A 16,373-nucleotide genomic window follows, 5' to 3' on the forward strand; every position below is an offset into this window, starting at 1 on the left:
ACTCCCTGAAAATGGTCAGAAACGCCCTCTTCCTGTCAATCACTCTGCGGCTGCCATGAAATGCATCGCTAGACCCTGTGCAAAACTGCATAGTTCGTTGTGCCCGTACGCCACGCGTGCGCATTGTGCCGCATATGCATGTGCAAAACTGCAGTTTTTTAGCCTGAACGCTGCGCTGCGAACAAATGCAGCTAGCGATCAACTCGGAATGACCACCATGGTTCTTGCCTCTCTGTCATGAGTCTGAATAGAAACAACAGCCTGAATTTAAACTGGTGACACTCTAAGCTACTGGACATTGGAAGCTACATGAGAACCAGAGTTTGAGGCCTATTAATGAACATTATTTTTACTATAAAAATGTGAAAAAGGGTGTTTTCACACCCTTTTCACATTATTTTAGTATCACTCCAATGTATTAAAGGGCATTTGGAGCAGTTTTCATGAAAAACTGCTCCAAACCCTTTAATTGTCATTTTTGTAGTAACCCATATTGCATTCCTCATACTTATAATGGGAAATGCGATATGGTCGAATTTACTAACAAAATGTTTAAAAAAAAACCCACAGTTTGCCCTGTGATGTTAATGCCAGCTGAGGCTGGCGAAATCTCAGGGCAGCACTGCGAGAACCCTACTTCTGCCCAGCTTTCTCTGCCCCCTGGCACCGTCGACAGACCAGCCAGTGTGAACAGCTGATCACTGATTAAAACAAAAAAAAAAAAAAGTAAAAAAATACAAACACATACTTACCAGTCCAGGGAGCCGGTGATTGGTGCTCCTGTGCTGGCTGCCGGGCGCCGAGTCCTCCATGTGCTGTGCTGTGACCCCCGGTGCAGTAAAGTGATACTGCAAAATGGCAGCTCACTTTACAACACCGGGGGTCACAGCAACACACAGGATCTGGCGCCCGGCAGCTCTACAGGAGCAGCGATCACAGGCTCCCTGGGCTGGTAAGTATATTAACCTGCGGGAGGGGGGGTCCGAGGCGCACAGGGGGTAGTCGCGATGGGAGGGGTGTCGCCCTGGCGGTGGCGGAGATGTCGGTGGTGGCGGCACATGCACAGCAGGACATTGGGGTATTTTTCAGGAAAAATGCCCCGATGATGCTGCGGATTGTCATCGCAATGTCATTGCATGTGATAATTGATATAACCGTGCGCTGTAATCAATTATCGCAGTGCGGATTCGGACGATTTTATCACACCACATCTGCATTCTTGTATGAGGATGGTGATAAATAGGCCCCTTTGTCTGTTTGCATCTGAGCTTTACATGGTCATTTAGGTAGAGTGTGTAGAGTGAGGCTTTTGTTGTACTGTAGTATACAGATGCTGGTAGTACAGTAGGTGGGGAATATTAACTGAAGCTTATTGTCTATGTGGTGCACAAGCACTGAAGTTGATGAGAGTGGTGCCAGTTCTGCAAGAGGACAATGTAAGTTGTTCTGGCCACTGGCATCATAATGGAAGTGTAACAATGCTACTGCACCGCTTGTAGAGTAGGTGAAGATTCCCATACCTGCTTTGGATTTCGGAAACATTTTGACTATGACCAGATCAAGTGAACTTCCAGGAGAGTTTTGCTGGTAACTGTTTCACTTTGCCTTTAAAGAGAGGGAGACTCATGTCCTTTGTGAACTGCATGTTAGTTATGAGGACTACAAGCAGGGGTGGCCTGGTCTGTTTCTTATTAGTGAGTGTTGTGATTGCTGCAGGGGACCAGTACGAGATCCCGGCAGACGTAATCCCGGCGGTCAGGAGACAGACGCCGGGAGCCCGACATCCGGAATCCCAGCGGCGAGCGCAGTGTGTCCCCTCACGGGCTCGCTGCGCTCGCCAAGCTTCGGGCCCAGTGGTAACCATGTGTGCACGCTGCGCCCTTTGGTCACCACAGGTTTCTATTCCCCTTCGGGTGGTGGCGTGGACCACCACCCAAGAGGGGTAACCAGCCGGCGGTCAGGACTCCGACCGCCGGTATTTCAGCTGGTGTCGGGATTCTGGCGTCGGTATTCTGACCGCCGGGATCCCGACAGGCGGTCAATTGACAGCTGCATTAGAGGTGTGGTTGTAGCAATAAATATTACCTGCCAGATAAAGAGACCCTTTGCATAATGTGAAGCAACACCTTGCACACAACCAGGCAGATAAATACTTTCCAGCCCCTGACCCACCACGAGAACACCTCTGACTGACAAACAGGCAGAGACGTTCGTATCCCTGCGATGCGATTGCAAGAACTATTCTGCACATACGCAGAATTGGTTCGGTGCTTGCATACAACCCCACTTTTCGGGCAAATTCAGTAAAGATAGCATAAGCGATCCTTACTGAATTACCCCCTCAGGAGGACATTTACTAAGCAGTGATAAGAGCGGAGAAGTGAGCCAGTGGAGAAGTGTCCCCATCAACCAATCAGCAGCTCTGTATCATTTTATAGTATGCAAATTATAGATGTTACTTCAGTGCTGATTGGATGCCATGGACATCTTCTCCACTGGCTCACTTCTCCGCTCTTATCACTGCTTAGTAAATGTCCCCCTTGGTCTGCATTGTGTAGTTGCATAGGGGGTCATTATATAGTAACACATGGCTGCATATTATGAAAGCATGGCACTTCATGCAGCACAAGGGGGTAGGTGAGAATGCATTTTGTAGTGGCATGAGGCTGTATGCTATTTAGTGACATGGCACTGTATTGTAAAGTGTGGTACTGTATTGGTTAGTGGCTTGCAGCTGAATTCTGTATTGGCATGTGACTGCATTATATAATGCTAAATGACATAGGGAGAGGAGGAGCCTTTTAGTGTCATATTCCTGCATAGTGCAATTTGCATAGGACAGAGTACAACATATAGAGTGTTTTACAATATTGTATGGGCGGACTGTGTACTTAACCTGGGAAAAATTACAAAAGTAGCCTCATATCGACTCATAACGACTGAGCAGAAAAGTAAGCAGGGTGCAGAATAAATTATACCTCACTAAGGGTAAGTCAGGAGATTTTCAACCATATTAGCCTGAGAAATTGTACTACTTTAAAGCATGTTTGCAGTGGTGTGCATCTGAGCTGTGTATTGGGATGAGGCTGAATTCACAGTGACATTTATTATGGAATGGGTCTGCATTCTAGGGACATGATGCTGGATTCAGAGGTGCATGCAAATCCCATTGCAATTGCGATTCTGTACACAGCAGATCTATGAAAAATGCAAATGTCGCAGCCGCATGGATTTTTATTGAGACGCCCACTGGCAGCATTTCAGATCAATCACTTGCATGCAAAGGCGTAGCATCGATCACACATTGGGGTCATTCCGAGTTGATCATAGCTGTGCTAAATTTAGCACAGCTACGTTCATTCACACTGACATGCAGGGGACCCCCAGCACAGGGCTAGTCCGCCCCGCATGTCAGTGCCGGTCCCCCCCCCCCCACAGAAGTGCAAAGGCATCACACAGCGGCGATGCCTTTGCACTTCAAGAGTAGCTCCCGAACAGCGCAGCTTTAGCATGCTGGCCGGGAGCTACTCGTCGCTCCCCGGCCCGCAGCGGCTGCGTGTGACATAACGCAGCCGCCGCGGCCTGCCCCCCAACAGTCCGGCCATGCCTGCGTTGGCCGGACCACAACCCCTAAATGGCGGCTTAACCTTGCCGCCCAGCCCCCTCCCGTCCAGCGACCTCCTTTACCTCAGAGGCGATCGCTAGGCAACGGCGGCTGGCATGCGCCGGCACACTGCGGCGCCAGCGCATGCGCAGTTCTGACCCGATCACTGCGCTGCGAGAAACTGCAGTGAGCGATCGGGTCGGAATAACCCCCCATTGAATGCTCATTGAACAGATATAGGGCCTAATTCAGATGTGATCGCAGAAGCAAATTTGTTAGTTAATGGACAAAACCATGGCCCTCATTCTGAGTTGATCGCAGCAGCAAGAAAGTTAGCAACTGGGCAAAACCATGTGCACTGCAGGGGAGGCAGATATAACATGTGCAGAAAGAGTTAGATTTGGGTGGGTTATTTTGTTTCTGTGCAGGGTAAATACTGGCTGCTTTATTTTTACACTGCAGTTTAGATTTCAGTTTGAAGACACCACACCCAAATCTAATGGGCCCTACACACTGGCCGATCCGCCGCCGAGCTGCCCGACGGCGGATACGGCCGACGAGCGACCCGGCGGCGCGCGCGGGGGGGGGGGGGGTTAGTGACTGGGGGAGTGAAGTTTCTTCACTCTCCCTGTCACGCGGCTCCATTGATGTGCAGGCAAATATGGACCAGATCGTCCATATTGGCCTGCATGCACAGCCGACGGGGGACCAGCGATGAACGAGCGCGGGGCCGCGCATCATTCATCGCTGGAGTCTCTACAATGAATGCTATGAACGAGTTCTCGTTCATTTATGAACGAGATTGTTCATATCTTTCAAACAAATCGGCATGTGTGTAGGGCCTATAACTCTCTCTGCACGTTACAGGTGAAACTCAGAAAATTAGAATATCATGCAATAGTTCATTTATTTCAGTAATTCAACTTAAAAGGTGAAACTAATATATTATATAGACTCACTACATGCATTGCAAAGTGAAATATTTCAAGCCTTTATTTGTTATAATTTTGATGATTTTGGCTTACAATTTAAAATAACCCCAAATCCAAAATCTTAGAAAACTAGAATATTACATAAAATCAATAAAAAAAGGATTTTATATACAGAAATGTCGGCCCTCTGAAAAGTATAATCATGCATACAGATGGAGCCCTCCTCATCTATCCCTTTAATAGGATTAATTGAGCCAGGGCAGTCGGACTAAGGTGGTCATTCCAAGTTGATCGCTAGCTGCATTTGTTCGAAGCGCAGCGATCATGTTAAAAAAACGGCAGTTCTGTGCATGCGTATGCGGCACAATGCGCACGCGCGACGTACGGGCACAACGAACAGTGCACAGGGTCTAGCGATGCATTTCAGTCGCACTGCTTGCCGCAGAGTGATTGACATGAAATGGGCGTTTCTGGGTGGCAACTGACCGTTTTCAGGGAGTGTTCAGAAAAACGCAGGCGTGCCAGGGAAAATGCAGGCGTGGCTGGGCGAATGCTGGGCAGGTGTGTGACGTCAAATCCGGAACTGAGTAGTCTGAAGTGATCGCAATCGCTGAGTAGGTTTTGAGCTACTCTGAAACTACACAAATATTTTTTGCAGGCGCTCTGTGATAAAAACGTTTGCACTTCTGATAAGCTAAAATACACTCCCAGTGGGCGGCAGCATAGCGTTTGCACGGCTGCTAAAAACTGCTAGCGAGCGAACAACTCGGAATGACCCCCTTAATCTCCTGCTGTAATGAATAAATCTCCTGCTGTATTGTTCTCTCTGTATTGTATTGCAGCTGAGAACAATAGATGAAAGGCTTATGCTAATAAGCCTTGGTGCACCTAGGCACAGCAGAGAAGCCTAGATGAGCAAGGCTTCATCTGTATGTACTCAGTACTTGCTTTGGGCCCCTTTTGCATGAATGACTGCCTCAATGCAGCGTGGCATGGATTCTATCAGCCTGTGGCACTTTTGAGGTGTTATGGAAGACCAGGATGCTTCAATAGCGGCCTTCAGCTCTTCTGCATTGTTCGTCTCATGTTTCTCATGTTTCTCTTGGCAATGCCACATAGATTCTCTATAGAGTTCAGGTCAGGCGAGTTTGCTGGCCAATCCAGCACAGAAATCCCAAGGTCATTGAACCAGGTTTTGGTACTTTTGGCAGTTTGGGCAGGTGCCAAGTCCTGCTGGAAAATGAAGTCAGCATCTCCATAAAGCTTGTCTGCTGAAGGAAGCATGAAGTGCTCTAAAATGTCCTGGTAGACGGCTGCATTGACTCTGGACTTCATAAAGCATAATGGACCAACACCAGCAGATGACATGGCTCCTCAAATCAACACAGACTGTGGAAACTTCACACTGGACTTAAAGCATCTTGGATTGTGTGCCTCTCCATTCTTCCTCCATACTCTGGGACCTTGGTTTTCAAATGAGATGCAAATTTTGCTCTCATCAGAAAAAAAAAACTTTGAACCACTGAGCAACAGGCCAGTTCTTTTTTTCTTTAGCCCAAGTCCAGGATCCGTCTGTGTGTGGTGGCTCTTGATGCACTAAGTCCAGCCTCACTCCACTCCTTGTGAAGCTCCCCCACACTTTTGAATGGCCTTTTCCTGACAATCCTCTCCAGGCTGTGGCCATCCCTGCTGCTTGTGCACCTTTTTTTTCCACACTTTTCCCTTCCACTTAACTTTCTATTAATGTGCTTTGATATAGCACTTTGAGAACATCCAACTTCTTTTGCAATTTCCTTTTGAGGCTTTCCCTCCTTGTGGAGGGTGTCAATGATGGTTTTCTGCACAACTGTCTGGTCAGCAGTATTCCCTATGATTGTGAATTGTACTGACCCAGACCGAGAGACCATTTAAAGCAGGCATGTCCAAACTGTGGCCCTCCAGCTGTTGTGAAACTACATATCCTAGCATGCCCTGACACAGTTTTGCTGTCAGAGAATGCTAAAGCTGTGTCAGGGCATGCTGGGATATGTAGTTTCTCAACAGCTGGAGGGCCGCAGTTTGGACATGCCTGATTTAAAGGCTCAGTAAACCTTTGCAGGTGGTTTGGATTAATTAGCTGATTAGCGTGTGACACTATGAGCCTACAATATTGAACCTTTTCACAATATTCTAATTTTGTGAGATTTTGGATTTGGGGTTTTCTTAAACTGTAAGCCACAATCATCAAATTTCTAACAAATAAAGGCTTGAAATATCTCACTTTGCATGTAATGAGTTTATATAATATAGTAGTTTCACCTTTTAAGTTGAATTACTGAAATAAATGAAGTTTTGCATGATATTCTGATTTTCTGAGTTTCACCTGTATATCTGCCCCCCCCGGCAGTGCACATGGCTGTGCCCATAAGCTAACAAATTTGCTGCTGCAATCAGATCTGAATTAGGCCCATTGAACGGTTGCAGAACCGTTGAATGCCGTTCCAGGCAATCAGTTCCAGGATACTGGAACTAAGATGCCAGAGCATTTACAATTGCATATGGAGATGCAGTTGCAGGCTGAGACACACCCCAAAACGGTCCCCACATTCCTGCATTTGACTTACCACCCTGTTACCTCCCAAAAAATGCTCTCTATCACTCTATATCCAAGTCCTCACTATGACTGCTGTTGATAATCTAAGTTGGCGCATGTACGATGTAACTTTCACACATGCGCAGTCCAAAAAAATAAAAATCACTCAAGTGTATAAACATCAGCATTGCGTGCACCTCATAATCAGGCTCATGGTATTGTATTGTATAGTGTTGCAGTACTTTATTGTCTAGTGGCTTGGGGCTAATTTCCGTACTGGCATATGACTGTATTTTACTGTATACTGGTAAAGGCCATACGGAGAAGGGGGCTTGTTTACTGACATGTTTCTGCATAGTGTAATTTGCATAGAACAGAGTACAATATAAAGATGCAGTTATATAATATTGTAGGAGTGGACTTAAGTTGGAAAAAATTCTGAAAGTAGCCTCATATCATGGGTGGGTCAATCCAAAAGTAAGTTGAAGAATACAATATACTGTACAGTACCTCATGAAAGGTGAGTAGATTTCCAACCATGTTAGCCTGATAAATTGTATACACTTTTACAGAATGTGTACAGCAGCAAGTCTGAACTGTCTAGAGGGATAAGGCCAGGAACGGACTGGGCCTCCGTTTTGGCCCGGGCATTTGTGAACCCTGGATGAGGCTGAATTGTGTACTGACATATGGCTGCATTTTATAGTGGAACGAGTCTAAATTGGATACATTACCTCCAAACATTGTCTATTTCAGCAGGACAATCTTGCTTTCAGGCACTGTCCTGCTGTCCTCTCTTAGAGATGGCCATCAGCCATCGATGGTTTGCAGTCATCAAAGGTCAATGACCAATAACAAGTGTTTTTTCCAACAATGGCACAGCACTGATGCAGCACCATCAATAGTGATGCCCAATGTTGAGCAAACATCAGTAGTGCCAGTCTGATGGTTGAGGTCTGTACATGTACACCACTCATCCTTTGATGGCTAAACCATCAGTGGTTTTTGATGGAATAAAACCATTGACTATCACTGTTACAGACTTCGGTGGCAATCACTATCCCACCATATCCTGCCCATGAGGGGAGAACACAGTGGGATAGTGATGGCCATCAATGACTGTTCCATCATGGTTTTTAAACCTTCAGCAGAAATTCAAAGATGCTTAAGCAATTTATGTCTGAGTGCTGTGTATGCGCCAGCCTCAACTATCGTGCCAACACCAATGCCCCTCCCCCCGTCATCAGCCAAACACCACTGATGATGGGACACCGGTGCTGCACCATCGACTGGACACATACCCTTCACAGTAGACATCGATGATTGCAAGCCATCAATGGTCAATGGCCATCCCTAGCCCTAGTCCTTCTCTGAATAGGTATGCACTGAATCTGTGTCATAGGTTTGAAATATTGCATGGAGCTGCATTTTATAAAGGTCTTAGAGCTATATTATATAATAAATGTAAACTTTTAAAATTTGCAGATGGATGCTCTAGGGGAGGTATTCCCAACCTCGGTCATCAAAGCACACAAACAGTTCAGGTTTTAGGGGGACATTTACTAAGCAGTGATAAGAGTGGAAAAGTGAGCCAGTGGAGAAGTTGCCCCATCAAGCAATCAGCAGCTCTGTATAATTTTATAGTATGCAAATTATACATGTTACTTCAGTGCTTATTGGTTGCCATGGGCAACTACTACACTGGCTCACTTCTCCGCTCTTAGTACTGCTTAGTAAATGTCCCCCTTAGTGATATCCGGGCTTCAGCACAGATGGTTAAATCAAAATAACTGAGCTACTAATTATGTCACCCATTCCCCAATCATGGATATCACTAAAACCTTGTCTGTTAGTATGCCTTGAGGACCGAGATTGGCAATGCCTGCTCTAAGGATTAACGGGGGGAAAGTTATGGGCCGGTTATATTTTACAATATTGGGGGTCATTCCGACCCGTTCTTCGCAGCTGTTCTTCGCAGCGGTGCGAACGGGTCGGGACTGCGGCTGCACGGCAGCTGCAATGCGCACGCGGATCATTGACTGGCGATGGTCGTCGCCGGGCAGCGACGCTGGCAGCGCTGAAAGTGATTGCAGCAGCGATCGCTAGAAGATTAACGGCGGGGAGGCATTCCGGGGCGTCTACTCACCGTTTTCCAGGAGTGGTGAGGCAAACGCAGGCGTGTCCAGGCGTTTGGAGGGCGCATGTCTGACGTCAATCCTGAGACCTTCATCGCTGGATCCATCGCACAGGGTAAGTAGGTCTGACCCTGGTCTTGTTTTGCAGGAAACTTTTTTAGCATAGCAGGGCTGCACAAGCGATCGCAGCCCTGCTATGCTAAAATTCACTCCCCCATAGGTGGCGTCAAGTTGATCGCACAAGCAGCAAAAAGTTGCTAAGTGCGATCAACTCGAAATGACCACCATTGACCATAGTCAAGCCCGGTGCTACCTGCTCAGCGAAGGGATGCAGAGCAAGTAGGTGCGGTGCTGGAGAGGCGCTCTTCCTGCTCTACATCCCTGCTGCTGTATGTGACTGTTGCTGTCGGCTGCCACTGTGCCTGAGTCAAACAGTATTACAGGCAGCGGCGCCGGTAGCTGTGTGGAGTGTTGGCACAAAATTTGTATCTGTGGATTGAAGCGTGGAGCTGGCATCACTGCACGTCTGCACTGCACGTGAAGTGTCACTCGGGGTGGGTGGGAGCCGGCACTCATGCGGCAGCAAGGAAAGGACTACACTTCCCCATCCGCACATTCCACTGTGTCCGGCAATACCTCGGCCTGCCTCCGCTCCCGCGTATAGTGCGGCGTCTGCCACTACTGATTGGTGCTCTGGGGCTATTTGGTGGTTGAAATGCTGAGCAGCATGCAGTGTCTGGACCAGGAAGGAATCCAGGATACCCGCCCCCCCCCCCCCCCCAGCGTCCTGACCCGAGCTGGTGAAGAAGGGGCAGGGCACACTGACCATGCCCACTTGGAACATCTCATGCTCTTGCTGCCTGTCACGCCCTTTGCAACCAATAGGCACGCAAATGGATTTTTACAGTTGCCATTAGCAACATCTCCACAGTGAGTGCTCAGTGCCCTGTATGTTATACTGTATATACCAAAGTAATGGGGGTCTATGGGGCATAGTTGGTGTGGCATACACTTTATTCAACACAATGAAGGTACACTGGTCTCCTCTCCATCAGTTTTAGTAGAGAGGGCCAAGCTTCAACACCCTCCCCAGCAACATTGCAGCAAGCTCCATCCCGTTATGCCCAGCTACATCGTATATTGCTGCTGCAGCCAGCCACGTTGTGCCCCTCCGCGACCGCCATGAAGCCCCCAGGGTCCCCACAGCTGTGCTCCTCAGCGCACAAGAGGAAATACGCTCTCCTGGCCCCAAATAAGTAAATCAGCTATACAAGGCAGCATCGTGGCTGCTGTGGGCAGAGACAGGCAATGCTGGAGCAAGAAACCCAGCCTCCTGAGAGGGTGGTCTCGGCTCTTAGTGCTACATAGGCACTTAAGATCACTTGGCAGGGGCAGGTGACGCAATTGACTGGGTTAGCAATTAGCATACTCACTGTGACTCAGGGATCTTGTGATATTGCAGAAACCCGGAAGTCTCGCTGTACCGCCCCCCCACCCCCACTTTGTGTTCTGTCTACTGTGTCACACAGTACCACTGTGCCACCCCCCCGTGTTCTGTCCCTGTCATTGTGTCACCTTGTTAATATGTCAAAATAAAAACAACCATGTTCTCTCCCAGCCACTGTGCCCCTCTCCCCTCAATTTCCAGCAGACTACACCCCTTTTATGCTACGCATGCCTTTCTGAAGTATGGGAAGGAGGGCGCAAATTTATATTTTGCAGGGAGGCGCCAAACTCCCTAGCACCGGCCCTGACCATAGTCCATAAGTTATGATGAGCACATTTTTCAAAACAGAACCACAAAATGTTCTCCTTATTGTGTATTTTGCATGTTTTCACAGCAGAATTTAACCTTAAGATTACTACTATAACGCAATCACACCGCATATTGGGGGTAATTCCAAGTTGATCGCAGCAGGAAATTTTTTAGCAGTTGGGCAAAACCATGTGCACTGCAGGGGGGCAGATATAACATGTGCAGAGAGAGTTAGATTTGGGTGGGTTATTTTGTTTCTGTGTAGGGTAAATACTGGCTGCTTTATTTTTACACTGCAATTTAGATTTCAGTTTGAACACACCCCACCCAAATCTAACTCTCTCTACACATGATACATCTGCCCCCCCTGCAGTGCATATGGTTTTGCCCAACTGCTAACAAATTTGCTGCTGCGATCAACTCTGAATTAGGCCCCATGTGCACTGCAGTGGTGGCAGATATAACATGTGCAGAGAGAGTTAGATTTGGGTGGGGTGTGTTCAATCTGCAATCTAAATTGCAGTGTAAAAATAAAGCTGCCAGTATTTACCCCGCACAGAAACAATATAACCCACCCAAATCTAAGGGGCCCTACTCATTTGACGATGCGCCGCCGAGGTGCCCGACGGCCGAAACGGCCGACGAGCGACCCGGCGGCGGGGGGGCAGTGACGGGGGGAGTGAAGTTTCTTCACTCCCCCCGTCACGCGGCTGCATTGATGTGCAGGCAAATATGGACGAGATCGTCCATGTTGGCCTGCATGCACAGCCGACGGGAGACCAGCGATGAACGAGCGCGGGGCCGCGCATCGTTCATCGCTGGAGTCTCCACACTGAAAGATATGAACGAGTCCTCGTTCATTTATGAACGAGATCGTTCATATCTTTCAGAAAATCGGCCAGTGTGTAGGGCCTATAACTCTCTCTGCACATGTTATATCTGCCCCCCCCCCCCCCTGCAGTGCACATGGGGGGCAATTCCAAGTTGATCGCAGCAGGAAATTTTGTAGCAGTTGGGCAAAACCATGTGCACTGCAGGGGGGGCAGATATAACATGTGCAGAGAGAGTTAGATTTGGGTGGGTTATTTTGTTTCTGTGCAGGGTAAATACTGGCTGCTTTATTTTTACACTGCAATTTAGATTGCAGATTGAACTCACCACACCCAAATCTCTCTCTCTCTGCACATGTTATATCTGCCCCCCCCCCCCCCCCCCTGCAGTGCACATGGTTTTGCCCAACTGCTAAAAAATTTCCTCCTGCGATCAACTTGGAGTTACCCCCATGGTTTTGCCCAACTGCTAAAAAATTTCCTGCTGCGATCAACTTGGAATTACCCCCCATTGTAATTCACTTTTCAGGTGATGTGAATAGGTCCAGTGTAGCTGACCTACTGTTTACTATTCACAACCAGTTATTTCTTGGCTGGAAAATTATATTTTTAGCATGATAGACATTTTTTCCCACATCATTACGCATGTTATACTGTATACATTCAAATATTGTAAACTTTTGCAGTGAGTAAATTGAGCCCCAAAATATTTTTTAGAAAATGTTTAAATTTGAAAGATTAACTTGAATGACAATCCTTTCACAACCTGTGACTCACTGACCATTCGGCAATGTAAAAAAGCAATACACAAATGTAATTTGAATGATGTTTCATTGGGGCATATGTATCAAAGCTTGGAGAGTGAAGTAGAGAGAGAGATAAAGTAGCAACCAATCAGTTCCTGTCCCTTCAGAGGCTGTGAGGAGATGTACTAAGCCTTAGAGAGTTATAACACGGAGAGAGATACAGTACCAACCAATCAGCTCCTAGCTGCCATTTTACAGGCTGTTTGAAAAACGAGTTAGGAGTTGATTGGTTGGTAGTTTATCTCTCTCCACTTTATCTCTCTCCAATGCTTAGTACATCTGGCCCCTAGTTTGAAAAATGACAGTTAGGAGCTGATTGTTTGATACTTTATATCTCTCCAAGGTTGATGCATATGGCCCAATATGTTTTAGTTTTAGCTTTGAAGAGAATGATTTGAGTGATGCTTCAGACTTGCAATGGAATTGCTGTGTTAAGCAGTGGAAATAGTGGAGGAGAGGACAACTGGAGAAGCTACCAATCAGCTTTGACGTAGTATTTATCAAGTACATCCTACCAAATAATAGGTAGAAGTTTATTGGTTGCCATGACCAACGTTTCCACTGGTCTGCTTCTCCACTCTTTTCTCAGCTTAATACATCACCCATAAGTTTCCTATTATTGGGGGTCATTCCGAGTTGTTCGCTCGTTATTTTTTTCTCGCAACGGAGCGATTAGTCGCTAATGCGCATGCGCAATGTCCGCAGTGCGACTGCGCCAAGTAAATTTGCTATGCAGTTAGGTTTTTTACTCACGGCATTACGAGGTTTTATCTTCGTTCTGGTGATCGTAATGTGATTGACAGGAAGTGGGTGTTTCTGGGCGGAAACCGTTTTATGGGTGTGTGCGAAATAACGCTACCGTTTCTGGGAAAAACGCGGGAGTGGCTGGAGAAACGGAGAAGGAGTGTCAGGGCGAACGCTGGGTGTGTTTGTGACGTCAAACCAGGAACGACAAGCACTGAACTGATCGCAGATGCCGAGTAAGTGTGGAGCTACTCAGAAACTGCTAAGAAGTGTCTATTCGCAATTCTGCTAATCTTTCGTTCGCAATTTTGATAAGCTAAGATTCACACCCAGTAGGCGGCGGCTTAGCGTGTGCAAAGCTGCTAAAAGCAGCTTGCGAGCGAACAACTCGGAATGACCCCCATTAAGTGGGATATAATCCGGTTAGGTCTTCTCAAAATATCATTGTGCTGTGCCAGGTCTCCTGGTGAGAGTATGTCAGAGAAGTTGGTGGCAATAACATATTCAAAGCAGCAGTGGTGGGTAGTCTACACTTCAGAGTGTTCAGAGTGGAGGTACAGTAGCAAGAATAGTATCTTTGTCAAAACCATCTACCTAAACATCAATATACAGTACATGTTTTGTACCTGATGAGGATACAACTGCTGTCACCCTACATGGACTAAGGAAATAATCAGTATCAGTATCCTCTGCAAGTTAGTGTTGCTAGCAGTATGCCCATTCATGGCATGTACTGCATTTTAATATAAATCTCCATGGTACAGCTGAAGCTACTCTGATTGGGTAGCAGTTGATTTACCGACGGACACAATACCGATGGTCATTTTCCCGACAGCCTTTGACCTACAGTCAAAATAATGACACAGTCAGAATACCGACATTCATTATGCCGACATGTTCAAAATGCCCACATAGTCAGAACACCAACTTTTTAAATGCCGAGATTTCAAAATGCTGAAATGCGTTTTTAAGGAATTTTTGCCCAAAATAAGACATGTTTATACTTTACCATCCCAGTGGATCTGGAGGGGGAATATAATGGTGTGGCGAGCGTAGCGAGGCACCGTGCTTGAAGCAGGGCGAGTGCAGTGAGCCATGCAAGGGGACGTGTAACACTTAGACAGTGTCAATGTCGACCTATGTCGACATTGACACAAAAGACCACAGAAAACACATGCCGGTATTTTGACATGTCGGCATTTCTAATGTCGGTATTCTGACTAGGGGGTGTATTCAATGAGAGTCTGAAACTGCCGTAGATGGCAGTTTATGACTGATTTAAGTCAGTAGGAGATCCGACCTATTAAGTAGGGGCTGTTCTTTTTTGGAAAACACGTGGATCGGCGGAATAGCCGCCACTCTGCGTGATTCTGTAGGAAACGGGGAAAATCCGACAGGTTATGGCCCCGTTTCCGACAATCTCAATCCGACTTTAAAAAAAGTTGGATTGAGGAACTCAGATGGGGGAGCGGGGCAAGGGAGGGAGAGAGAATGCTTACCGGTGGAGGCAGCTGGAACTGCGATCGATGGAAGGCTCCTCTCTGACGAGCATCCCCCCAGCCAGGCTCCTCTCTCCCAGCAGCGCTGCCTGGATGGCAGGCGGCTTCACGGCGGCTCCCTCCAGCAGCTCCCTGTGATCTCACACTCGGGGAGCTGCTGACAGCAGCAGCAGGACGGGACACCATGAACGGCCAAATCTGACAGTTGGATTTGGCTCAAATCCGACAGTCGGATTTGGCCGCTCATTGAATAGGGCTTGTCGGATCCATTCCGACAAATGCATGTCGGAATGGATCCGACTCTTATTGAATACACCTCTTAGTCGACATTTTGAACATGTTGGCATAATGAATGTCGGTATTTTGACCGTGTCGGTATTTTGACTATTGGTCAATGGCTGCCGGGATTATGACCGTCAGTATTGTGTCTGTCGGTAAATCATACTGAACCCCAAAACTGGGCAGTAGTACAAGTTGCAACACCTTAGTTACAGAATACAGGTTTGATATTGATTATATAAATGTAGAATGTGACAAAGTTTCATACAGTTGCTCGACAGCGTGCCATATACTGTACCACAGTATTTTCTCATTCCTCAGCCAGATACACTTTTAGGATTGCAGTTTCACTACACTAAGAGCGTAGCTACAATAGGTGCAGGGGATGCTGTTGCTATGGGGCCTGGGCCATCTCTGAGGCCTGAGTCCGACACTTCCCCTACACCAAGTTGCTGAGCCGTGGTCATGGTTGCTTGTATCTGCAGCTACACCTACTCCCCAGGCTGGCTCAGTATCTCCTGAGTCTTAACTGCTGCTGGGAGGAGGAGTGGCTGAGCCTGCAGAGACATCCCGGACCATGGCCACGCCTCCGCCCAGCGTCTGTGAGGAGAAACAAGATGGAGCCAGCTGGGTGAGCAGATGTCTCTGTTAACAGGTAAAAAGCAGCAAATGGGGCCCCAATGGTACAGTAAGTGCTTACCCATTGTAGTCCACCAGGAGGATCTTTTAGTTGTCCACCAGGGGGAGGGGTACCTCTGAGCAGTACGTTTAGGGGCCCATGAAAGTTATGCTATGGGGCCCCCATTGGCATAGCTACGTCCCTGTTACAGTATCTCTCTTCACATAACATTCTATTATGTTGATTCCCAAGTTTACACTGGATAAATGTATTTTTTCCGTGACAGGTGGAAATATGGACTGGAACAGCACACTTGTCCTCTTATTCATCTTTTGTCTGACATATATCATCCTGAGCTTCATGAAGTTATATAAGGAGAAAGCATCACTACCGCCTGGGCCCATGCCTCTACCATTCATCGGGAACCTTCTACAGATCAACACAAATGACATTGTCAGCTCACTTATGAAGGTCAGTGAGACTAAAGAGTAAAATATGGATAATGTTAGTATGCTTACATGGCAATGAGATGTAGGAACTATAATATTGTAACCCTAATTAGGGGTTAAACATATATATGTGAACAGAAATAGGTAA

At 47.1% G+C, this 16,373-nt stretch overlaps 1 protein-coding gene across 4 annotated transcripts in view; it reads left to right on the forward strand.

The window, feature by feature from the left end:
* Positions 1-16,373, forward strand: part of LOC134949245 (cytochrome P450 2F3-like) — a 185,241-nt gene that overhangs the window by 63,995 nt on the left and 104,873 nt on the right. For 3 of the 4 annotated variants that reach the window (XM_063937723.1, XM_063937721.1, XM_063937722.1), the window contains exon 3: positions 16,063-16,247. In XM_063937723.1, the coding sequence (XP_063793793.1) occupies positions 16,063-16,247 (185 nt within the window). Of the gene's footprint in view, positions 1-15,709; positions 15,813-16,062; positions 16,248-16,373 lie in introns of those variants that run through there. The other variant, XM_063937724.1, reaches the window with a different exon arrangement.

Source organism: Pseudophryne corroboree, chromosome 8 (genome assembly GCF_028390025.1).
Source record: "Pseudophryne corroboree isolate aPseCor3 chromosome 8, aPseCor3.hap2, whole genome shotgun sequence".
NCBI lineage: Eukaryota > Metazoa > Chordata > Amphibia > Anura > Myobatrachidae > Pseudophryne > Pseudophryne corroboree.